Source organism: Apiospora kogelbergensis (genome assembly GCF_038363985.1).
Source record: "Apiospora kogelbergensis strain CBS 113332 chromosome Unknown utg000005l_segment0_segment0, whole genome shotgun sequence".
Lineage (NCBI taxonomy): Eukaryota > Fungi > Ascomycota > Sordariomycetes > Amphisphaeriales > Apiosporaceae > Apiospora > Apiospora kogelbergensis.
Genome location: NW_027117422.1, coordinates 6,421,327 through 6,440,854, shown reverse-complemented (window position 1 = coordinate 6,440,854; position 19,528 = coordinate 6,421,327). Strand labels below are relative to the sequence as shown.

Here is a 19,528-nt window from a genome sequence, read left to right as displayed (position 1 = left end):
AAGGATTCTCCTTTCCTCCGGATCGTGAATTTTCAACCACTAGAGCCCTCACACACGATGGTTAGTGCACTAAATTAACACACCGGAGTCACTCACGATGATCAGTTCACTGAATTAACAAACCGGAAGGTGGAAGGCATGAAATCTCATCCCCCGAATCCCCCGAACCCCCTGAACGAGCAGCACCTTGCTGCCTCCCAGCTTTACCAGCACGGGGAGCTTTTCATCGCTGCCTTACCTCCCCTCGCCAACCGTTTCTTCCAGGTGATTCAAGCACTTGAAACCGGGCTCGTCTCTTCAACACACCTGCTTTGGTCACGGCAACCAACTCTCGGCGCCGAGAGGCCAAGTTCAGTTTCACAAGATTTCAACGTGGTTACCGACCCTCTATCAACTCTTGCTCCCTCCCCATCACAAACCTCTCCCTCCACCGACTCCCACGATCATTTCCAGCTTCAGCATTTTCATCATGGCTGTCATCGATGGACTCGAGGGCCTTGAGGCCTGGGTGGAAGTGAATGGCCAGAAAGCCCAAGAATACAACAAGCCGGATGACGACGGTGATTCCAAGGACATCCAATCCACACAAGTCTATGTGACTCGATGCACAAACGCTGATGTCGTCGACTTTGACCAGGTGAAGGATATTCCTTACGTTCTCAAGTACATTGAGGCGATCCCCGATCAGAGGTTCAAACTTTGCTTTAAGAAGATCGCAGGTTCAACATACAAGTGCCATCATCTGGGGGTTACGTACTTCGTCGACAATGAGCGTACATCGATTGTCCATTCAAAGACTCGCGAGCACAAAGACCTAGATTGGAGCCATGTCTGTGGTGCTCTTGCCTCGGGAAGTGATACTGACGGATGGAAGGCTCACCATTTCAAGTTCGCTGAGGCCGAGCAAGGTGAGTTTTAACATGGAGCCCTCAAATTATATTGAAACTAATGGAGTGATAGTCTCTGAGGACGACTTATCAACTGAGCAGATCAGCGAGGCTCTTCGCAACGCAAATCGATACGCGAAGATTATGGTAGCTGTCTATCGAATGTCGTATTCACGAACACGAAATAACCATTCGCTCAAAGAAGCTCCGATTGGTCTCGCACAATCCATTCCCAAGAACGCCTTGAAGGGATCTACCATTACCACTATCAACAAATTTGATGCCCAACCATGTGCCAGGCCTCGTTGGGCTGGTAAGAAACAGATCAGTGAATTGCGAGACCCTCTGAAGCGGCCTTGTGCTATCTTCGAGTTCAGATATCGTTCAAAGGGTAAGATTCATTGCGAAGACTGGGCAGGGAATACTGGCTAATAACGTATTAGAAGGACTGTATCAGGAGGGTGTCCTAGAGCGACCCGATCCAATGGATAGCATGTCCCCCGAAGAGCTTCGCCGGCTTGCTCGAATTGGGCTCAATCACGAGAGCGAGGTGAGTAAGCCATAATTCCCTAGACAGGCTCCTCAATTATTGACTACGATCGTACTACTAGGGAGGAATCAAGCGAGACGAGGACGACGTAGAGATCAAGCAGGAGAACGGCGAAACCGCGCTCAACCGCAAGCGCTCTGCTTCCAGCGCCATGGAGCTTAGTCTGAAACGATACAAAGAAACTATCCGCAATGATGGCAAGGTTGAGATCGATCTCGACTAACATGACATGGAGAAGCTTGCCGAGTGGTCAGGCAGAACTCAGCGGCAAGGTTTCAAAGGGCTCGACGTGGCTGTGACCGGATATCAAGGTATTGACAGGTGGATGATCCGAAGCTGATGAGATATTGAGCTGCTTGAGGTCCTTTTGAGGTTCTTTCGAGATGATGATATTGCGTTTTTTTTTAACTTAGACCTACCGGAATCATAGATTCAGGATCAGGTACACAAGTAGAATTACTGCCATTTGGGCGGAAATAGAACTGGTTCTGCCTACCATTTACAATCCATTGGTCTCGTCCATGTCTGCTGGTGGGTATTGTCTGCCTGCTTAGTGCAATCCGTGTTATATATTTATTGGGAAGCCACGTCGAGCAACGTATTTCGTACCTTCCTCCACCAGGATTGTCAACCGCGACTGGCCCAGGACGCCAACCAGTTTCTTCCCAATCTCTGCCCCACGGCCTCAAGTCCCAAATCTACTTCAACCTGAACACTTTGTCATATTTTTTGACGCGTCTTCTTTGGTGTTTGTTTCAGACTCGCAAGCGACTACACATCAAAGCGCTTGACCTCGTCCAGACCTTTCAGAGCTACTGTACTCTGCCAATCCACGAGTTGTGTACGAGAACGATGGCGATCCTCAATGAAGTACCGGGCCTGGAGGTGACGGTCCAAATGAACGGTTACAATGTCCGAGAGTACACCGACCCTTACGCTGACAATCATCGCCGATCTCGCGGTTCCTGCCCCAAAGTCGTCAAGTATATTGAGTCCAAGACTGGCACCAACTTTGCGGTTTGCTTTCTGAAGGATCCCGAGTTCAAAGAGTTATCCCACCACATTGCCTTCCGTGTCCACATCGACTCCGTCGAGGCCGGTTTCTTTCACGAACCCAACGGCTTCACCTACCGCGAGTGGGGAGTCAAGGTCGACGGCGGTTCTTGGAAAGCCGAGCACGGCGTCACGTACTACAAGTTCCGCTTCGCCGACTTTTCTGTTTGTGAGTGCTTCAAATCTCCTTCACTTGACCTACCAACCTAACAGCTGTTCTTTCCCCAGTGCCCAACGACGACTTTTCCCTCGAGGAGATCGAGGATCACAAGAAGGAGGCTTCGAGAATCGGCACCATCAAGGTATCCGTCTACGACATGCAGGAACCCATGTTCGTCGAGGCAAATGGCTCGCGCGGCCGACGGGACAATGTGGAAGAGGCCCTGATGCGCCAAGACTGCTTCGCCGAGAAGGCCGTCAAGGGCGATCGAGCGCTCACGCACAGCGTCGACTTTAGCAACCGCAAGGAGAAGCCCACCGCTCGCTTCCAGAACCACGACGGAATTGTCAAGCGGAGCGTCTGGGCCGACTCGAAGAAGCGTCCCTTCGCCGAGTTCGAGTTCCGCTATAGATCGATGGAGGGCCTCATCCAGGAGGCCATTGTCTCGCGAACCAGTAGCATGGACGACGAGCAGGTCCGCGAGTACGCCCAGAACCTGGAACGTGACCATGTAAGGCTCGCTATCCCCTTCTACCGTCTATAGCCTACTGACACTCTTTGAAGGCTCGCCTCAAGGCCGAGTCCAGCACTTTGAAGCGAAGTGCTCCCAACGACGATTACTTCGGCACCAACAAACGCACGCGAATGGACATCGACACCGAGGTCATCGACTTGACCCAAGACGACGAGATTGAGGAACAGGACGACTACTGGTGGTAATGGCTCGCCCTAGAATAAACCATCCTGGTCCAACATTTGTCGATGGTTGGGCTTGGCAGATCAACCAGGATGACTGAAATGGGCCGATTTAGCTGCGGGCTCCCGCAGCCACATGTATGATCAGGGAATATGGCGTCAGGATTGCAACTATGTGAGAAGTGAGCATTGCCGCTCCTGTTTTCCAAGACTCGCAGGAAGGCGATATTTTCTTTGGCGTTGACTGGCATCAATTTGTAAGAAGAGCTTCCAACATTAGGACCCGAGAATAGAACTGTGGTATAAGACGAACGACCCCAGAGTTGACAGCGATGTTGCAACAAGTTCTGTAATCAAGAGTGCAGGGGAGATGACAGGTTGATTTCCAGGTTTGTGCGCAATTCAACTGCCACAATAACCCCTGCCAGGATTCGACCTGCATGCAACAAACGGCCCATCCTCCAACCATCAGGAAGCTTTGATAAATAGTCCAAAGGACTTTCAGATGAACCGTATATATCTTTCAACACTTCAACCCATTGTCCGCTTTGCTCCCCCTGAACCGAGGGCATCTCCTTGGACCCGGAGACGGGCAATGCCGACTACCAAGAGTTGGTGGGCTCGGACTGGTTACGGACTCGGCAGTGGCTCTGCGCCGACTACATCATCCATCGCGATCCCCTCGGCCGGTACCAGGGTGAGAGTGGCATACGCACTAAGAAGGAAGTTGTGTACTAGACCCACGAGTACGGGACTATGGATGACTGGGACGTCTGGCTCCAGCAGTGCACGGAAGAGTTCAAGGCGAAACTAGCGGAGGAGTTTGTGGCTGGCGTAATCCGCAAGGGGGCGAAGCTGGAGCGGCCAATGGAGTAACCAAAGATGAACCTCATGCTGCCACGAAACCACATGTAAAAAGGGGAGGCTATGTTTATGCGATTGACGTTGGTGAGAGATTTCATTTGAGTGTGCATGATTCATGGAAACACCTGCGTAAGGGAATCAAATGGGTAGTTACGTAGATACTTGGGTAAGTATCTAGGCAAATCCCAAGTCACTATCTCATATGCTGTCCAACTCCTTGCCATGGTACAGATCGTTGGTATATATATATGTGCAAACCATGGCTCGTAACCCCCACGGGCCAACCCGGCGCGGAATCCCATGCGCTCACTTGCCCTCGGCCCAGAACCGATCCAGCGCCTCCTGCCGCACCTCGTACGCCCAGTGATGGCAAGTCTGGTGGACGACGGGGCTCACCTCGCCCCTCTCCCCGTCGTCGTCCCCGTCGTCGAAGACGCTGCGCACGCCCATCTGCACGTAGCGCTTCAGCAGGATGCGGCGCCAGCGCCCCGCCTCGCCGACGCACTTCTTCCAGCGCGCGACCTGGCGCTCGTCCTCGCCGTCGGCGCAGCGCCGCCCGCGCCAGAACCGGCAGTACCACTGGAACCAGCCGCGCACGTCGTGCTCGTGCGCGATCCAGCCGGCGGCCTCCCACGCCTCGATCGACTGCCCGCAGCGCACGCCGAACTTGTTGGCGGCAGGGTCGTACTCGGGCGCCGCCAGCTGCTTGTCGGGGTCCAGCCCCGCCGTCCACGCCGCCGGCAGCTCGCGCCAGTCGCCCTCCACCGTCGCGCCCAGCCGCGCCGAGTACAGCGGCCGGAAGTAGCCGCCGCCGAACGCGCCCTCGCGCAGGATCGCCTCGGGCGACTTGTTGGGCCGGAAGTCCGGGTGCGACGCGAACCGGTACTCGCCCGTCGTCTCGTCGCGCGTCGGCGCCGGCGCCGCGGGCGTCCACGACGTCCAGCCGGCGCGCAGGGCTTCGAGGTCGGGGTGGGTTCGGGGCGGCGGCGGAGGGGAGGAGCGTTCGACCTTGGCCTTCTTGCTTGCTGCTGCTGCGCCCGTCGTCTTGGTCTTGGTGGCGGTGGTGGTGGCGCGGGAAGAGCGACGGCCCGGCTCCGGCTCCGTCTGTTTCACGAGGGCGTCTTCGTTGTAGGTCGGCGGTCGGGAGGGGGCGCTGGCGAGGCGCCGCGAGGCTCGGGTGGGCGGTGCCGGGTCGAGGAGCTTGCGGCGTTTCGACGTGGACGACGACGGCGCTGCGGCCGCTTTGGGTTCTGGGGCTTTGTCGTCGTCCTCCGCCAAGCCCAGGTCCTGGACCAAGGCGGCGTTGCGCTTGATGTTGGCGCGTCGTCGGGCTTCGTAGCCGTCCATATCTGCTACTCCTGTGAAAGTTGTTTCGGAAACCAGATTGGCGGTTTTACGTCGACAATGCTTTTGTTTGGTCGCGCATGGGTTGCTTCTGTCGCGGTTTCGGGCGCTGGAATTTTGGAATACGTCATTGGCTTAGCTCGGATCTTAGCGAGCGATGTTAGTGCTTTCAGGGGTCTTTGTTCTAGAACAGCAAACCCCCACTAACCCCGGAGGCAGGCCCGTAGCTGAGGGCAACAGGACCCAACCAATATCCATACAAATTCCAGGGAGAAGATATATATGCAATTGGATGAAGCGGTTCCTATCTGGTATATCTATATGTATGTCTCCTTCTAAGTAATGACTTGTTGTATGTACGGTCTGTAAACAATAACTCCCGCCTAGTTCAAATCTATTGGTCTCGTGGGGTGATCTTCAGTCCCCAGCTTTCCCCCAACATCTGTGAAAACAAAGCTTCGCATCCCCAGTCTCACAAAGGCTTTCTTCCATACACCACGTAACTAGAAAGAATTAACCAGGTCAGTAAGCCAAGCGCACAAGTACAGCGTCCTCTGTTGTCATAAGAGTGGGCAGCAGGACTCACAAGTAGCTGTAGCCCCGGACGTGACCCTCCCTCAGCTCGCGCTTGGTGGCCTGCACAAAGTCCTCGATCTCGGCGGGCGCCATGCCGGCGTTGCGCAGCAGCAGATAGCTGACGCCCCGCAGCCCATCGTGCATGTTGCGCTGCTGGTACGCCCCGATCTGCGCCGCCTGCGCGTTCCGGGGCCACGGGCTGCAGGGCACTTCGAACCGGTGCGCCTGGATTTCCGTGACTGTCGGGTTCTGGTCAGAACGGATATAGAGAAGGGGGAGGGGGAAGAAGGAGGGCCGAAAAGCTTACAGCCGATTTCTTGCAGCCAGCTCTCGTAGTTCTTGGCTTTTCGCACGTCGAAGCCCTTCGCCGTGGCGCCGGCGGCGCAGAAGTCGAACCATTTGCGGATGTGCGAGTCTGCCAAAAAGGTCATCGGTCAGATAGATACCCGCAAGTTCATTAACTACCAACGACAATCTCTCACCTTCGACGCCCACCCCATCGAGCTCCATGGTGCCGTCCTGGATCTCGATCCAGCCCCCGGCACCAGGTGGTCGTAGACCTGCCGGAAGAGCCGCTTCGGGTCGCGGATGCCCGTGACGATCTGCCGGATGTGGATGTAGTCGAACGTGGGGTCCCACAGCCACGTCTCCTCGCAGTCGTCTTTCTCGAAGTGGCAGTTGGGCACGTCCGGCTCGGGCTGGATCTTGCTGAGGTCCGTCCCGATTACGTACGAACCCGGGTTCGCCTGAGCTAAGCAAGGTCAGCGATTGGTTACAACTTTCTATTTGTCATAGCGACCGACCAAACTCGAGGGCCCAGATCCCCGTTCCCGTGGCCACATCCATGACCTTTTTGGGCACGTCGACAATCGGCGCCATTGTCAGCTTGCCGCCAAGGATCAGGGTCATCATGGCATGTTGGAAGTCGAGCCGGTCCTGTTCGGCCTAATTGGTCGGGCCAGTCTATGTAAGCATTGTCTTTTCCTATTCGGCATGCATGACAGAGACGACGCCTCACCTCATCATTGGGCAACAAATAGCTGCCCTCCTTGTAGCCATGATATCTCCGGCCGGACTCTCCGACAACGTGATCTGGCTCGTAGATGGAAGTGCCGAACGGCTCGCGCAAGAGCTCCTCGTCGGTAAACGTTGGGGAGAAGGGGTTCATGCCCTGGTCTGCCAGCGCTGTGGCGCTCATCTCGCGAGGAGATTTCGCCTAAATAGGAAAGCAGCGCAAGCTTTGATTGGAACCGGTTTAGTTGCTTGCCAAGCGGTGGCTTACTATGCGCAAGCCCGGCTACTGCAAAGCTGTTCGAGGTGACTTGTTGCCACCGCTGCCACCGCCTACACGGTGTCAATGCTGTTTTCCAATCGATGCAGCCTACCTGTTTTCCGTGCCAGGTGTGCTTTTAGCTCCTGTGTTCGATTCCATCGTATGGTTCGATCCCACTATTCCTCGAGCTGCCCCTCAGTGGACATCGTCAAGCCACACCCGTCCCTGGCGGTCGAACTACCGAGCTAAGATCATGTCCTCACATATTTAGCTCAGAGTCTCATGTATCTACTATCTGCTTCCTGAGGAAATTCATGATTGAAATCAGCGAGTGCTAGAACACGGCTGTTCTCATCAGAAACTTGGTGTTGCTTGAGTCCATGATCTCCTTCGGCGGACCGAGGCGGCCCAGCGGTCGGTCGGTCAGTGAGTGAGTCGACTGGCAAGCTACCCCGCACCAGCTCCCTGCACCTAACGAGTCGTCTTATAGGACGTTTTGCAGCGCCGAGACTCTCCCTCTCCTCTCCCCAACCTCCTCCCCCTTATGCCGTGGGTTAAGCATGGGACTAGAACATAGGCTTTTGCCATCACAAGGCAAGACGCCTTCGATGATACCTATCATTTCTCCGGCTCCCAGGATTCGCCGCCCACACATGACTATGTAGCCATCCATGCAAGCTTACTCCCCACGTTTACGAGCTATGGAGTGCCCAGGAGCCCTCCGTTGCGGGGAAGCCTGCAACCAGACATTGGAAAGGTGAGAAGTCAGTTATATCGTGGCCCATGAATCGTCATCGTACAGAACCAACGGCCCAGCGCGGGTCAAGTCTCAGGCGTGAGAGTACATAATGAGACATCTCTCCCGGGCCCTCTTGACCGGTGGACCTGCTTGCTGCCTGTTTACCAGTCGCTCAAAATTGACAGATCGCCTGTCTGTTGTAATCATCATCGTTTCTTGCTCGATACGCACGTGTTCACGATGAAGTCGGTCATCCTTACGAGCCTTTTGGCTTTCGCGTCGCATGCAGGACTCCTCCTCTGCAGCGCGCAGACGTTCGACCCGAACAAGGCCGCCCCGCAGAACTGGGACCTGTCCAAGATCGGGACCGACAAGAAGACCAACGCCACCTTCTCGAACCCGGTGTCGACGGAGAATGTCGGGGATCCCTTCATGACCAAGTACACCACGTCCGAGGGGCAGGAGTGGTATTTGTATACGTTTTCTACCAATGACAACATCACCCTCAAGAGGTCGCGGTTTTTGACCGACAACTGGGATGACGCAGAGACTCGCGTTATTTTCAACCCGGATGCCAAGGGCGTAGATGCGGGAAAGCCCTGGTCGACGTCCATCTGGTAAGCCTCATCCCATCCCGATGCGCTATGTTTGAGGTAACGAGCAACAATCTAATTGAGTTTCGAAATACATAGGGCGCCTGAGATGCACAACATCAGCGGCAAGTGGTACGCCATCTTCACGGCCACGCCGGACGGGGACAACCCGCCCCCGCTACAGGACGCCATCTGCCCGATCAACTGCCCGGCCGTGAACCACCGCATGTTCGTGCTGGAGTCGAGCGGGTCCGACCCGTGGACGTCCGACTTCACGATGAAGAGCATGCTGAACACGTACGACCAGTTCGCCATCGACGGGACCTACTTCCTGCACAAGGACAGGATGTACCACATCTACAGCTGCTGGGAGACGGCCTACTCGGCCTGGCCGGCCAACCTCTGCATCACCGAGATGTCGGACCCCTGGACGGTGGCTTCTAACTTTAGCGACCGTCGCATTGTAAGTTTTCAGTCGCGAGCAAGACGGCCAATGGCGGAAGATGTAGCGATGGCTAACAACCGTGACAGATTTCGGTGCCCGACCAGCCCTGGGAGAAGGTCCCCTACGGACGCCCCGACGTGCGCCTCGCGACCAACGAGGGCCCGCAGCAGCTGACGAACCCCGCGACGGGCCAGGAGTTCGTCGTCTACAGCGCGGCGCGGGTCAACACGCCGTTCTACTGCCTCGGGCTGCTGGAGCTCGTCGGCGACGACCCGATGGAGTACCAGTCGTGGCGCAAGCACACGCAGGGCTGCGTCTTCCACCAGAATACGCGGACGGGCGTCTACGGCACGGGGCACGCCAGCTTCACCACGTCGCCCGACGGCAGGGAGAACTACATCGTGTACCACGCGCAGACCACGCCCAACCCCGCTGCGGATCTGTACCGCACGGCGCGCATCCAGAAGTTCGGCTGGAACGAGGACGGCACGCCCAACTTCCCGCTCGCCGAGAACGGGCCGTTTCCCGTGCCGGCGGGCCAGCAGGCGTTGGCGAAGTGATTAGTAGGCCACAACGGTATTGTCCGGAGTATGACAACACACGATCTACCTAATATATAGTATCTAGTATAGTACCATTTGAGCGAGAATAATTACGATGTGGCTCGAGTACTAGCATAAGCGAGCATCCAGCATCTATATCGGAGAGGCTGAAGAAAGCGGTGAATTGAATCAACCAATAGACCAAGCTCGCGTAGCTGCGGTGACTAGCAGAGTCGTGTCACTGTCGCCTGGATTAGAGTTTGGCTGGCACGTCACGAGCCGCTTGCAGATGTGGAGGGAAACCACACAGTATTCCTTGCAGAGGGCTGAGGGAATTTTTACAGGTTTTTTTGCCCAGCTGCCAAGGGGCGATTTCTAATTCACCGGATGGAATGGTGGATGCGAGATGCCCCCGTCATCATTTTATTCCCACTTGGATTTCCCCAACTCCGCATCCCCGTCGTGCCACACTACCCCGCAACTACCACTACAGGGGGGGCCTGTGGGCGTGTTGTTGTTGGTCGACTGTTTTTCTAGTGAATTTCCCCCAGGCACCAGGTCTCAGCAAGATCTCCAATCAAGATTACAACATGACTCTGCTCAGATAGCTTGCCCGTTCGAGGCATCTCCAACGGCCATTGACCTATTACGATTCAAGATCCATCGCGTAATTGTATGTGCCATTGCGATGGGCGGATGGCCAAGAAAGCCAAGTCTCGCCGGTTGCGCCGGCAGCCAGTAGCGCGTACAGCGCGACACCCAGCTTCTTCCCCAATTGCTCGGGTCAATGTTCGGTGCTTCTATCACCGCCGCCATCCTTGGCGACCAACTCTATCAGCTCACCTGGTGCCTGGGGGTCGGGTCACCTTGACGTCGTCTACGTATTTGCACACGCTGCTACCATATGCCCGGTCGGCCCCTTGGCATAATGGGGTCCGCCAATGTGTGTACATACAGAGCTGGGCCAGCGAGCGGCATGTCCCGTTCAGCTGTGCCTCTCCCCGGGGAAAATGATTCATACATAAAAGCTCCGTGCTGCTGCTGCTGCTGCTGCTTGGATGAACGAGCTGAGTAGACCACCTCGTCGCATCGCATCGCCTTCCACCCTCCCCACGATGCAGTTCCCAAGTAGTCTCCTGCTGTCCGTGGCTGCCTTTGCCGGCGCCGCGGCCGCCCAGGGCGTCAGCACCTATGTCAACCCGGCCGTGCCCACGGGCACGCCCATCGCGGCCAACTACACCGGCCCCCTGCGGCCCCAGGTGCACTACTCACCGCCGAAGGGATTCATGAACGACCCCAACGGCATGTTCTACCTCAACGGCGTGTTCCACCTGTACTACCAATACAACCCGACAGGTCTAGGCGCCGGTAACCAGGTGAGTAGCGAATCCCAGTCGCATTGGCTGCCATTCATGACTTTTCACCTTGCTCGAGCTGACTCTCGTGAACTCAGCATTGGGGCCATGCGACGAGCAAAGACGGCTACACGTGGGAGAACCAGCCGATCGCGCTGTTCCCCCCGAGGAGCGGCAGTACGTCTTCTCGGGCAGCGTCGTCGTCGACGCCAACAACACCAGCGGCTTCTTCCCGAACCAGAACAACGGCGTCGTCGCCGTCTTCACCCTCGCCCGCTACAACGAGGACGGGTCCGGCGGCCCGCAGACCCAGGCCATCGCCTACTCGCACGACGAGGGCTACACGTTCCAGTACTACGACCGGAACCCCGTCATCAACAGCACGAGCAGCCACTTCCGCGACCCCAAGGTGATCCGGCACGGCGACGCGTGGGCCATGGTCGTCGCCTACGCCCAGGAGTTCGCCGTCGGCATCTTCACCAGCCCGGACCTGAAGCAGTGGACCTGGGCGTCCAACTTCACCAACCACGGCCTGCTGGGGGCGCAGTACGAGTGCCCCAACATCGTCAAGATGCCCGTCCGCGACAGGGACAGCGGCGCCGTCGTCGACGAGAAGTACGTCATCACGCTCTCGGCCCAGCCCGGCGCGCCGCTCGGCGGCTCCGTCACGCAGTACTTCATCGGCGACTTCAACGGCACGCACTTTTCCACCGTGGACGCGGCGACGCGCCTGACCGACTTCGCCAAGGACAACTATGCCGCGCAGTTCTTCTACGGCGTGGAGGGCAATCCCATCAGCATGGGTTGGGCCAGCAAGTAAGTTCCCGCAACTTTCAAACCCCGACCTCTTCTTATGGGCCATGTACTAACTAGCGTTCCGTGAATAGCTGGCAATACGCCCAGCAGGTCCCGACCGGAAACAACGAGGGCTGGCGCAGCGCCATGACGCTGCCCCGGGTCAGCTACCTGACCAAGGCGCCCCGCATCGGCTGGACCATGGTCGACGAGATCTACGACCCCAAGCCCATCCTGGGCGACTCGCTCGCCTCCAAGACGGACATGGGCAACGGCAGCGTGACGGTCGACTACGCCGACGTCGCGTCGGGCGCCCTGTACGTCGAGGCCAACGTGACGGGCATCGACGTGGCCAAGGCGACGTCCTTCTCGACCCTGAACCTGACCTTCGCGTCGCCCGCGTCGGGCGAGGCGCTGCGCTCCGGCTTCTACCTCGGCGGCGACAACCCGTTCTTCGTCGACCGCGGCGGGCTGCGCGGCTTCGACAACGTCTTCTTCACCGACAAGTTCAGCGTCACCGACGTGTACTACGACGGCGCGGCGGACAAGAGCGCCGCCTGGCGCGTGCAGGCCGTCCTCGACCGCAGCTTGTACGAGGTCTTCGTCGGCGGCGGCCGCCACGCCGGCACGGTGCTGCTGTACCCCTCGCAGCCCCTGACCCTGCTCACCGTGGCGGCGCGCGACCTGCCCCCGGGCGCCAGGGTCAGCGTGGCCGTCTGGGCGCTCAAGAGCACGTGGGCGGGCTTGGCGGACGAGCAGGGCACCGTGGTGGGGAACGTGACGACGAAGGCGCCGTCGGCGGCGAAAAGACATATGGTCTACGAGGGCGAGTTCTCGGCGTGATCTGGGGGGATGGGATCGAAGTAGATATAACCTCTGTATATAATGAATGGCCTGATGCTGAATAGTAATATGTTCATGAAGTGGAATACGTAACAGTCATAATCTCGTCATCTATCGTTTCCTCCCCTCCTCAAACCACTATTGTCAACACCCCACTAACCAGCCCAACCAACACCACCACCCCCGGCACCCACGTCCCCAGCGCCGCGCCGCCGTTCTCCTGCGCCTGCACCTCGTCGCCGAACTTCCCGATGACGTTGCCGCGCGGCCAGTACTCGCAGACCAGGTACCACCCGCGAGCGCTGCCATCGTTTTTCCCACCATCGCCGCCTCCGCACAGGCGCGCCCCGCACCCGACGCTCGTCGTGTCCTTCCAGACGAGCTGCGTGAAGTGGCCCGTAGCCTCGCCGAAATCCCCCTTGGAGAAGTCGTACTCGCCGCGCTCGTTGCCCCAGGCCTCGACGCAGCTCGTGGCGTTGGCGCAGCCGAGGGCCAGGTTCTCGCCGTAGGGGCCGCCCGAGTGCTGGAAGTCGCACTTGTCGCCGCGGCGTTCCTTCCTGTCTCCGGGCCCGGAGGGAGAGGAAGAAGAAGGAGAAGAGTCCGAACGCTTGGACACCACCTGGCCCAGGTACCGGTTGGCAAAGTCCTCGAGGGTGCGGTTCCAGACCAGGCGGCTCGCGTTGTGCTGGGCGCGGTACGTGTTGGTGCTGTTGAGGATGGCGGACGTGAAGAGGGCGGCGGAGGTGAACTCGGCCGCGGCGGCGGAGGCGGAGGCGGTGGGTTCGCTGGGGCCCGCGGTTATGGTTTGGGTTATTATGACATCCTCTGCCGAAACTGTGAAAACGGACGACGAGAGCAGAAGCGGTGCCAGGACAAGGGACCGGAATAGCATGGCCATGGTGGGCTGCTTGTTGGAACTTCGGATGAACATGGTGGAGTATTTGGAAAGCTTATGTATGAATGGTATGTACGATCTTATCAGAGATCGTGTATACCTTCTCCTTCAGACCTGAAGCAGAGAAGTGGTGAGAGTTATGTTACATTCGACGGACGGGTTCCCGTGTGCTTTATCTGTTGTTCAATTCGCTGGTTTTTCACTTGGCCAACTGACTGTTGTCAATCCAGGCCATGACGAATGATATCAACAGCTGATCGGGGTCTCTCTCGCCAGACGGACATGGGTCCTGACTTGCTTGCTAGCCATCTCTAGTATCTGCGTCCAGTGCCAGTAGTAGAGGCGGTTATTGTTTGCTGGCGCTGGCTTTGTTTCTTGTTTCGACCCTGGAACGGCTTGCTCGAAAAAGTTGAAACATGACGTAGCGTCTGAAGAAACATGCAGGGGAAAGACGGAGACGGAAAACCCCCCTGCCCACTAAGATTGCTCGGGTCTGCTTAGCTGGCGACGGGCTGGTTGGTTAATGCAGGGGTCAGGTTTAGCAGACCACCTCCACTACGGGTTTGCGAGTGACAGGTTTTCTGGAGATGGGATGGTGTGTTCTGTGAAACATCATCATCGTGGCCGGCTTCCTCGAGAGTCCATAAGAAAAGGGCAGCGCCTACAGCGTGTAAGCATGTCTCACCGCGACCCGCCGTAGCGAGCGAAGCGACGGTAATTAATTAAATGTTCTCGCATTGATTATTTGAAATCCTTCTGAACCCAAGTACACTCTTTCTTTCCCCGTCTTCTGCCTCTTCCTCTACAAGACCAGCACCCCCGGAACCGCACCTTGCCGCTCGTGCAGTGCTCCATGGCCCGGTTGGCGTCCTCGAGCGCGAACTTCTCGACCATGCACCGGATGCCGTGGTCGGCCGCGAACTGCACCGCCTCCTCGACGTCGAGCGCGTGCCCGCTCGGCCAGCCCACGACCGACGCGGCGCGCATCAGCATCGTGTTGGAGTCGACGGTGATGGGCCCGGCCGCGGCCACGACCAGCAGCTTGCCGCCGACGCGCAGGCCCGCGACCATGGGCCCGATGGCGGCGGGGTTGGGCGCCGTCGCCACGATGGCCGCGGCGCCGCCCATCTTGCGGAGCTCGGCAGGCGCGTCGCCGGCGCTCGCGTCGATGTAGGCGTGCGCCCCGAGCTGCGTGGCGAAGTCGCGCTTGCTGGCGCCCGAGCTGATGGCCACCACCCGGTACCCCATCTTGCTCGCGTACTGGATCGCCAGGTGGCCCAGCCCGCCGATGCCCTGCACCGCCACCAGCCCGCCCTGCTCGACCCGCAGCTTGCGCAGCCCGTTGAAGACGGTGACGCCGGCGCACAGCAGCGGCGCCGCCGCCGCCGGGTCCGTGTCCTTGGGCAGCCGCACCACGGCCTCCTCGCGCAGCAGCACGTACTCGGCGTAGCCGCCGTCGCGCGTCACGCCGTTGATCTGCGCGTTGTCGCACGTCTGGAACATGCCGCGCGCGCACTGGTTGCAGGCGTTGTCGTGGCCTGCGGGTGGTTTCAACGGTTAGTAAAGCAGCTTCGCACGGTGGACTTCTCTTTGGAAAGGAGGCCGGCTGTCGTGGATTCGCAACTTACCTCCATGCCAGGGCCCGCCCGCCCGGTCGCCAACGGCGACTCTGCTCACTCCTTCGCCGAGCGCTACCACGTCACCGATGATCTCGTGTCCGGGCACCAGGGGAAACGGGTTGCCGAAGTGGCCGCCTTGGGCCCCGCTGTCGCTATGACATACACCGCAGGCCAGGACCTTGACCAGGACCTGCTTCGGCCCAGGGGACTTGAGAGGCAGCTCTTTGATCACGAGAGGGGCATTGGCCTTCTCGATCACGGCGGCCTTGTAGGTCTTTGGGAGTGATGGCGACATTTTGTCGATGTGTATGTTGATCCTTATGGGTGAAGATGAGTCGTAATATTGGTGTAACAGTAAACAAGTTGAGAAAGCAAGAGTGTCTGAAAGAGAGATCTTACCTTGCCGAGGGGTAGGTTGCGCTGATTGATATACTTTACCTTGTCATCACTTCGTAGCGCATGCGGGGAAGCACGTTGCTTCTCGGTCTACAAATGTATTATGTCCGACAATGTACGACTATATCCCACCCTCTGCTTGGAAATCGGTTGGCCGGTGGTCTAGAGTCAAGATAACGTCAATGGCGCTTTCTTGATGCCCCGCGGCGGAACTTTGTTGGTAGCGCCGATCGCGACCGTCGGATTTAATTATCTTACCCCTGCGCTGGCCCAGAGCCGACCTCGAGACAGTCGGGCTTAAAGTCAATTATCGCTATGTCCGCTTCCTCTTTCCCACTCATTCCCGGCCGAACTACATTCACGGATCAAATTGTACCAGATTACAAAGCTTTTCTCACGGAGCTGGCGGAGATCATGACAGTACAATGTCATTCGAATATGGGGGCTCGACGCCGTACGGCGCTCGTCATGCATGTGTCATTAAGCCGTCTTATGTCGACTTACTGCTACATAGGAACAGCTTGGCAGAATGCCCACAACAGTACTTTTCAATACGTGATTGGAATTTGGATTCCCCCTCGTGAGAAAGATTGAGCGAGTATACTGGCCTGTCTGTGCCTACCACCCGTTCTACCTAGCCGGATATTCAAGAATTGGACTATCTATCCCTCCATCGGATCCCGATTATAAATCAAATACAGCGCACCGCTAGCCCGCGCTGGTTTCCCTAGACGTAGCGCTCCTGCGAGCTGCGTCGCGCCTGGTCCTCCTTGACCTCGACCTTGGCCTCGTAGCTCTTGTTGTCCTGGTCCGCGGCGGGCGCCGTGCCCGTCAGGTTCCGCGCGCTGCCGCCGAACAGCTCGTCCATGTGCTCCAAAGACACACCTATGGAAAGCGCAAAAGAGAGAAAAGGTCAGCCAATTGTATGAGCTTAGGATTAAAAGGGGGAAGGAGGGGAGGGGGGCTGGATGTGGAAAAACTTACCCTTGGTCTCGGGGATGAAGAACCACACGAAGAAGAACATGCACACGCAGAAGCTGCCGAATATTAAATATGTTCCATAGCCCGTTGTGGCGAGCATGTTCTTTTCGGCTGGTCAGTATGCAAATAATGGCTGCGGACTACAAAGGAGGCACTTACGGGCACGGCGCGGGCTACGACGAAGTTGAAGAGCCACTGGGTGGCGGCAGCGAGGGCGACGTTCTGTCCATTGGATTCAAAGTCAGTACGGGTAATTGCAGTCATGGCTGGATAAAAAGAGAAACGCACCAAAGGTCGGAGACGGGCCGTGGGGATCTCGGCGACGTAGATCCAGCAGGCCGGGCCCCAGCCGAACTGGAAGAAGGCGGCGAAGACGAAGATGCAGACGAGGGCGAAGTAGCCGGCGGGCGGCACGGACGCGCCGTCGACGGGCGGCGAGATGCGGACGTAGAGGCCGATGTAGAACATGCAGAAGGCCTGGCCGACGGACGAGACCAGCAGCGAGCGGCGGCGGCCGAGCGAGTCGGCCATGAACAGCAGGAACGCGATGCACGACAGCACCTTGACGATGCCGTAGACGCCCGTGCTCAGCAGCGAGTTGTTCTGCCCCACGATGCCCAGGTTCTTGAAGATCTGCGGCGCGTACGTGTTGATGGCGTTGGTGCCCGTCATCTGCTGGCAGACCATGAGGATGACGCTGATGGCGGCGCGCCGCCGGTTGGACGCCGACTGCGCCATCTCCTTGAGCAGCACCCACGTCGTCGCGTCGCCCATGACGCGCCGCTCGTGCTCGAGCTGCTGCTGGATCTCGCGGTACTCGTCCTGCAGGTACGGGTGCGACTCGGGCAGGTTGCGCACGCGCCGCAGCACCGCCTTGGCCTCCTCCCAGCGGTCCATGCGCGCCAGGTAGCGCGGCGACTCGTTGCTGATGAGCATCAGCCCGAACAGCAGCAGCGCGGGCAGGCCCTGCACGGCGAGCGGGGTGATGTACTGCCGGTGCCCCGTCAGGTGCAGGCTGACGGCGTAGTTGCCCCAGAAGGAGATCATGCCGCCCGTCACGATGAACAGCTGGTAGAAGGAGGTCAGGAGGCCGCGGATCGCGCGCGGCGCGTTTTCGGACACGTAGATGGGGTTCACGACGCTCGAGCAGCCGACGCCGAGACCTGTAGACGGCGGTGGCGGGTGGTTAGCGATGCGGTTACGGCGAGAAAGAAGTGCATGCGCGTGTATAATTGTGCAGTCTTACCGGCGATGAAGCGGCCGATGTACATGGGCTCCAGGTGGCCCGACGCGGCGGCTTGCATGATGACGCCGAACAGGGTCATGGCGGCCGAGCCGATCATGCTCCATCGGCGACCGATGGCGTCGGCGAGCCAGAAGGCAGCCAGAGCACCCACGAAACAGCCGGCTTGGAGAACGGACACGATATTGCCTTGCAGGTTGGCGGTTGCCACGTCTTTCTCGCCGCCTAGCCCATAAGTCCTGATGTGAAACACAGATTATCAGTGATATATTTCTTAAGGCATCATCCATTCGTATCCGTGATGTGGTGTAAAGAGGATATGGAGGATGTACGCATTTTGGTTGGGGGATCAAGGACATACTCGCGAAAGGTTGCAAGATTAATGACACCGCCGATCACACCACTGTCCCACCCGAAGGACATGGCGCCGAAGCAGGCCTGTCACGGAAAAAAGAGTCAGTTATTGCCATTGCATGCAAATAAACGCGCATTCTATCGTTTTTTTGTAGGGAAAGGGGGAAGCGTACCGAACCGGTCAAGACATAGACTCGCCATCCGTAGATCTCGTCGGGGTCCGATTTCATCGCATCATTGCGGACAATCTTCCTAAGGAGTGCCGCCATCTTGTATTACTTGGTCGCACAGCAGGGTGAATCGATATAGCGCAGCCGTGTGTCTCGGAACATGCGAGCGACGACGTAGGAAAAAAAGGGACAATAAAATGGGAGAGCGACGCGACGTCTTATTTAAGAATTGAGTGTGATAAGAGTGCTACCGTGGTTATACCCAATGCAACGGGCCTGTATACCCGTATCCACTCAACTCCATCCTCCTACCTGCGAGTTGGACGAGGAGGGCCATGGGTGGCAGATGGCTCGGCAAAATGCGTGCATGGGAGCGGTGGAAAGACTGAGAGTTGGGGGACTGGGGAGAAAATCCACCAAACAGAAGGCTTGAATCAGACCAGCATCTCGTCCTTGGCCAAGCATTCTAGCGACATGGACCAGACACCAGACTTTGCTTCTTGCAGTCCAGAGCTCCAGAGATCATCAACAGCAATGTGACCCTGTAAGCAGCGAACCCACCCGAGTGGTGGATAGGATGGACGGAGAAGGGCAAGGTTTAACGCTTGTTGGGCAGAGAGGATCCGGGGTAGCGGGAACTTGGAAGAGGTCTTGGGGTGCGAGACCAAGGACTCATTCAGTGTGCCATGTGCCATCACGAACCTGCAGAGGCTGACTACTGGACCCTGCGTCCCATGCGACAGGCTGCTTGTCAACTTGAGGCATATCTTTCTGCTTGCTTGTCACTTTCCGGAAGCAGGAAGCGCAGGCCCGACCGGACAGATATTGGGTGTGGTGAGCAGACAAGATGATACGTCGACTGCAGTGGGTCGACGTCTTTAGCCGTAATGCGGGGATGGGGGGAAAAGGTTGGGGAAGATGGGGAAGCTGGAGGTGAAGTGGACTCGCCCAACTCGGCACATGAATATCCCGGGGTCAGAACTGAGTATGCATCTATGTATGTCCTCATCATCGTCGCAACATCAAACTGCGGAGGGGTGGATCGCGTCGCTGCAGAATGAGCAAATGAATTGGGGAAATACACAGGGAGTATGGCGGGCATCGCATGTGAAACTGGACAGAATGAGGAGAAGCTATATGCAGATCGTCAATGTA

General features: G+C 57.7%; 10 protein-coding genes across 10 annotated transcripts; 5 read left to right on the top strand and 5 right to left on the bottom strand.

Annotated features, from left to right (window-relative positions):
• Positions 1-469: 469 nt before the first annotated feature.
• On the top strand, positions 470-1,660 carry PG998_008767 (uncharacterized protein; the record flags this gene model as incomplete). Its single annotated transcript, XM_066875583.1, has 4 exons — positions 470-908; positions 961-1,278; positions 1,331-1,437; positions 1,499-1,660. The coding sequence occupies 4 exons, from the start codon at positions 470-472 to the stop codon at positions 1,658-1,660; spliced, it is 1,026 nt and encodes a 341-aa protein (XP_066731528.1).
• Positions 1,661-2,289: 629 nt separating this feature from the next.
• PG998_008766 (uncharacterized protein) lies at positions 2,290-3,370 on the top strand (the record flags this gene model as incomplete). The annotated part of the gene is made up of 3 exons (XM_066875582.1): positions 2,290-2,659; positions 2,719-3,161; positions 3,215-3,370. The coding sequence occupies 3 exons, from the start codon at positions 2,290-2,292 to the stop codon at positions 3,368-3,370; spliced, it is 969 nt and encodes a 322-aa protein (XP_066731527.1).
• A 571-nt stretch (positions 3,371-3,941) lies between these two features.
• Positions 3,942-4,222, top strand: PG998_008765 (uncharacterized protein; the record flags this gene model as incomplete). Its single annotated transcript, XM_066875581.1, has 2 exons — positions 3,942-4,043; positions 4,085-4,222. The coding sequence occupies 2 exons, from the start codon at positions 3,942-3,944 to the stop codon at positions 4,220-4,222; spliced, it is 240 nt and encodes a 79-aa protein (XP_066731526.1).
• A 294-nt stretch (positions 4,223-4,516) lies between these two features.
• On the bottom strand, positions 4,517-5,557 carry PG998_008764 (uncharacterized protein; the record flags this gene model as incomplete). Its single annotated transcript, XM_066875580.1, has 1 exon — positions 4,517-5,557. The coding sequence occupies one exon, from the start codon at positions 5,555-5,557 to the stop codon at positions 4,517-4,519; it is 1,041 nt and encodes a 346-aa protein (XP_066731525.1).
• Positions 5,558-6,136: 579 nt separating this feature from the next.
• On the bottom strand, positions 6,137-7,328 carry PG998_008763 (uncharacterized protein; the record flags this gene model as incomplete). Its single annotated transcript, XM_066875579.1, has 5 exons — positions 6,137-6,369; positions 6,438-6,545; positions 6,603-6,876; positions 6,971-7,075; positions 7,149-7,328. The coding sequence occupies 5 exons, from the start codon at positions 7,326-7,328 to the stop codon at positions 6,137-6,139; spliced, it is 900 nt and encodes a 299-aa protein (XP_066731524.1).
• Positions 7,329-8,382: 1,054 nt separating this feature from the next.
• On the top strand, positions 8,383-9,740 carry PG998_008762 (Arabinanase/levansucrase/invertase; the record flags this gene model as incomplete). The annotated part of the gene is made up of 3 exons (XM_066875578.1): positions 8,383-8,759; positions 8,835-9,198; positions 9,267-9,740. 3 exons carry the CDS (start codon positions 8,383-8,385, stop codon positions 9,738-9,740), a joined length of 1,215 nt encoding a protein of 404 aa, XP_066731523.1.
• A 1,097-nt stretch (positions 9,741-10,837) lies between these two features.
• Positions 10,838-12,715, top strand: PG998_008761 (beta-fructofuranosidase; the record flags this gene model as incomplete). Its single annotated transcript, XM_066875577.1, has 3 exons — positions 10,838-11,098; positions 11,157-11,893; positions 11,965-12,715. 3 exons carry the CDS (start codon positions 10,838-10,840, stop codon positions 12,713-12,715), a joined length of 1,749 nt encoding a protein of 582 aa, XP_066731522.1.
• Positions 12,716-12,845: 130 nt separating this feature from the next.
• Positions 12,846-13,646, bottom strand: PG998_008760 (uncharacterized protein; the record flags this gene model as incomplete). The annotated part of the gene is made up of 1 exon (XM_066875576.1): positions 12,846-13,646. The coding sequence occupies one exon, from the start codon at positions 13,644-13,646 to the stop codon at positions 12,846-12,848; it is 801 nt and encodes a 266-aa protein (XP_066731521.1).
• A 705-nt stretch (positions 13,647-14,351) lies between these two features.
• PG998_008759 (alcohol dehydrogenase GroES-like domain-containing protein) lies at positions 14,352-15,524 on the bottom strand (the record flags this gene model as incomplete). The annotated part of the gene is made up of 2 exons (XM_066875575.1): positions 14,352-15,148; positions 15,239-15,524. 2 exons carry the CDS (start codon positions 15,522-15,524, stop codon positions 14,352-14,354), a joined length of 1,083 nt encoding a protein of 360 aa, XP_066731520.1.
• An 828-nt stretch (positions 15,525-16,352) lies between these two features.
• Positions 16,353-18,472, bottom strand: PG998_008758 (quinate permease; the record flags this gene model as incomplete). The annotated part of the gene is made up of 7 exons (XM_066875574.1): positions 16,353-16,510; positions 16,610-16,709; positions 16,766-16,828; positions 16,895-17,769; positions 17,853-18,088; positions 18,211-18,287; positions 18,377-18,472. The coding sequence occupies 7 exons, from the start codon at positions 18,470-18,472 to the stop codon at positions 16,353-16,355; spliced, it is 1,605 nt and encodes a 534-aa protein (XP_066731519.1).
• Positions 18,473-19,528: the final 1,056 nt, after the last annotated feature.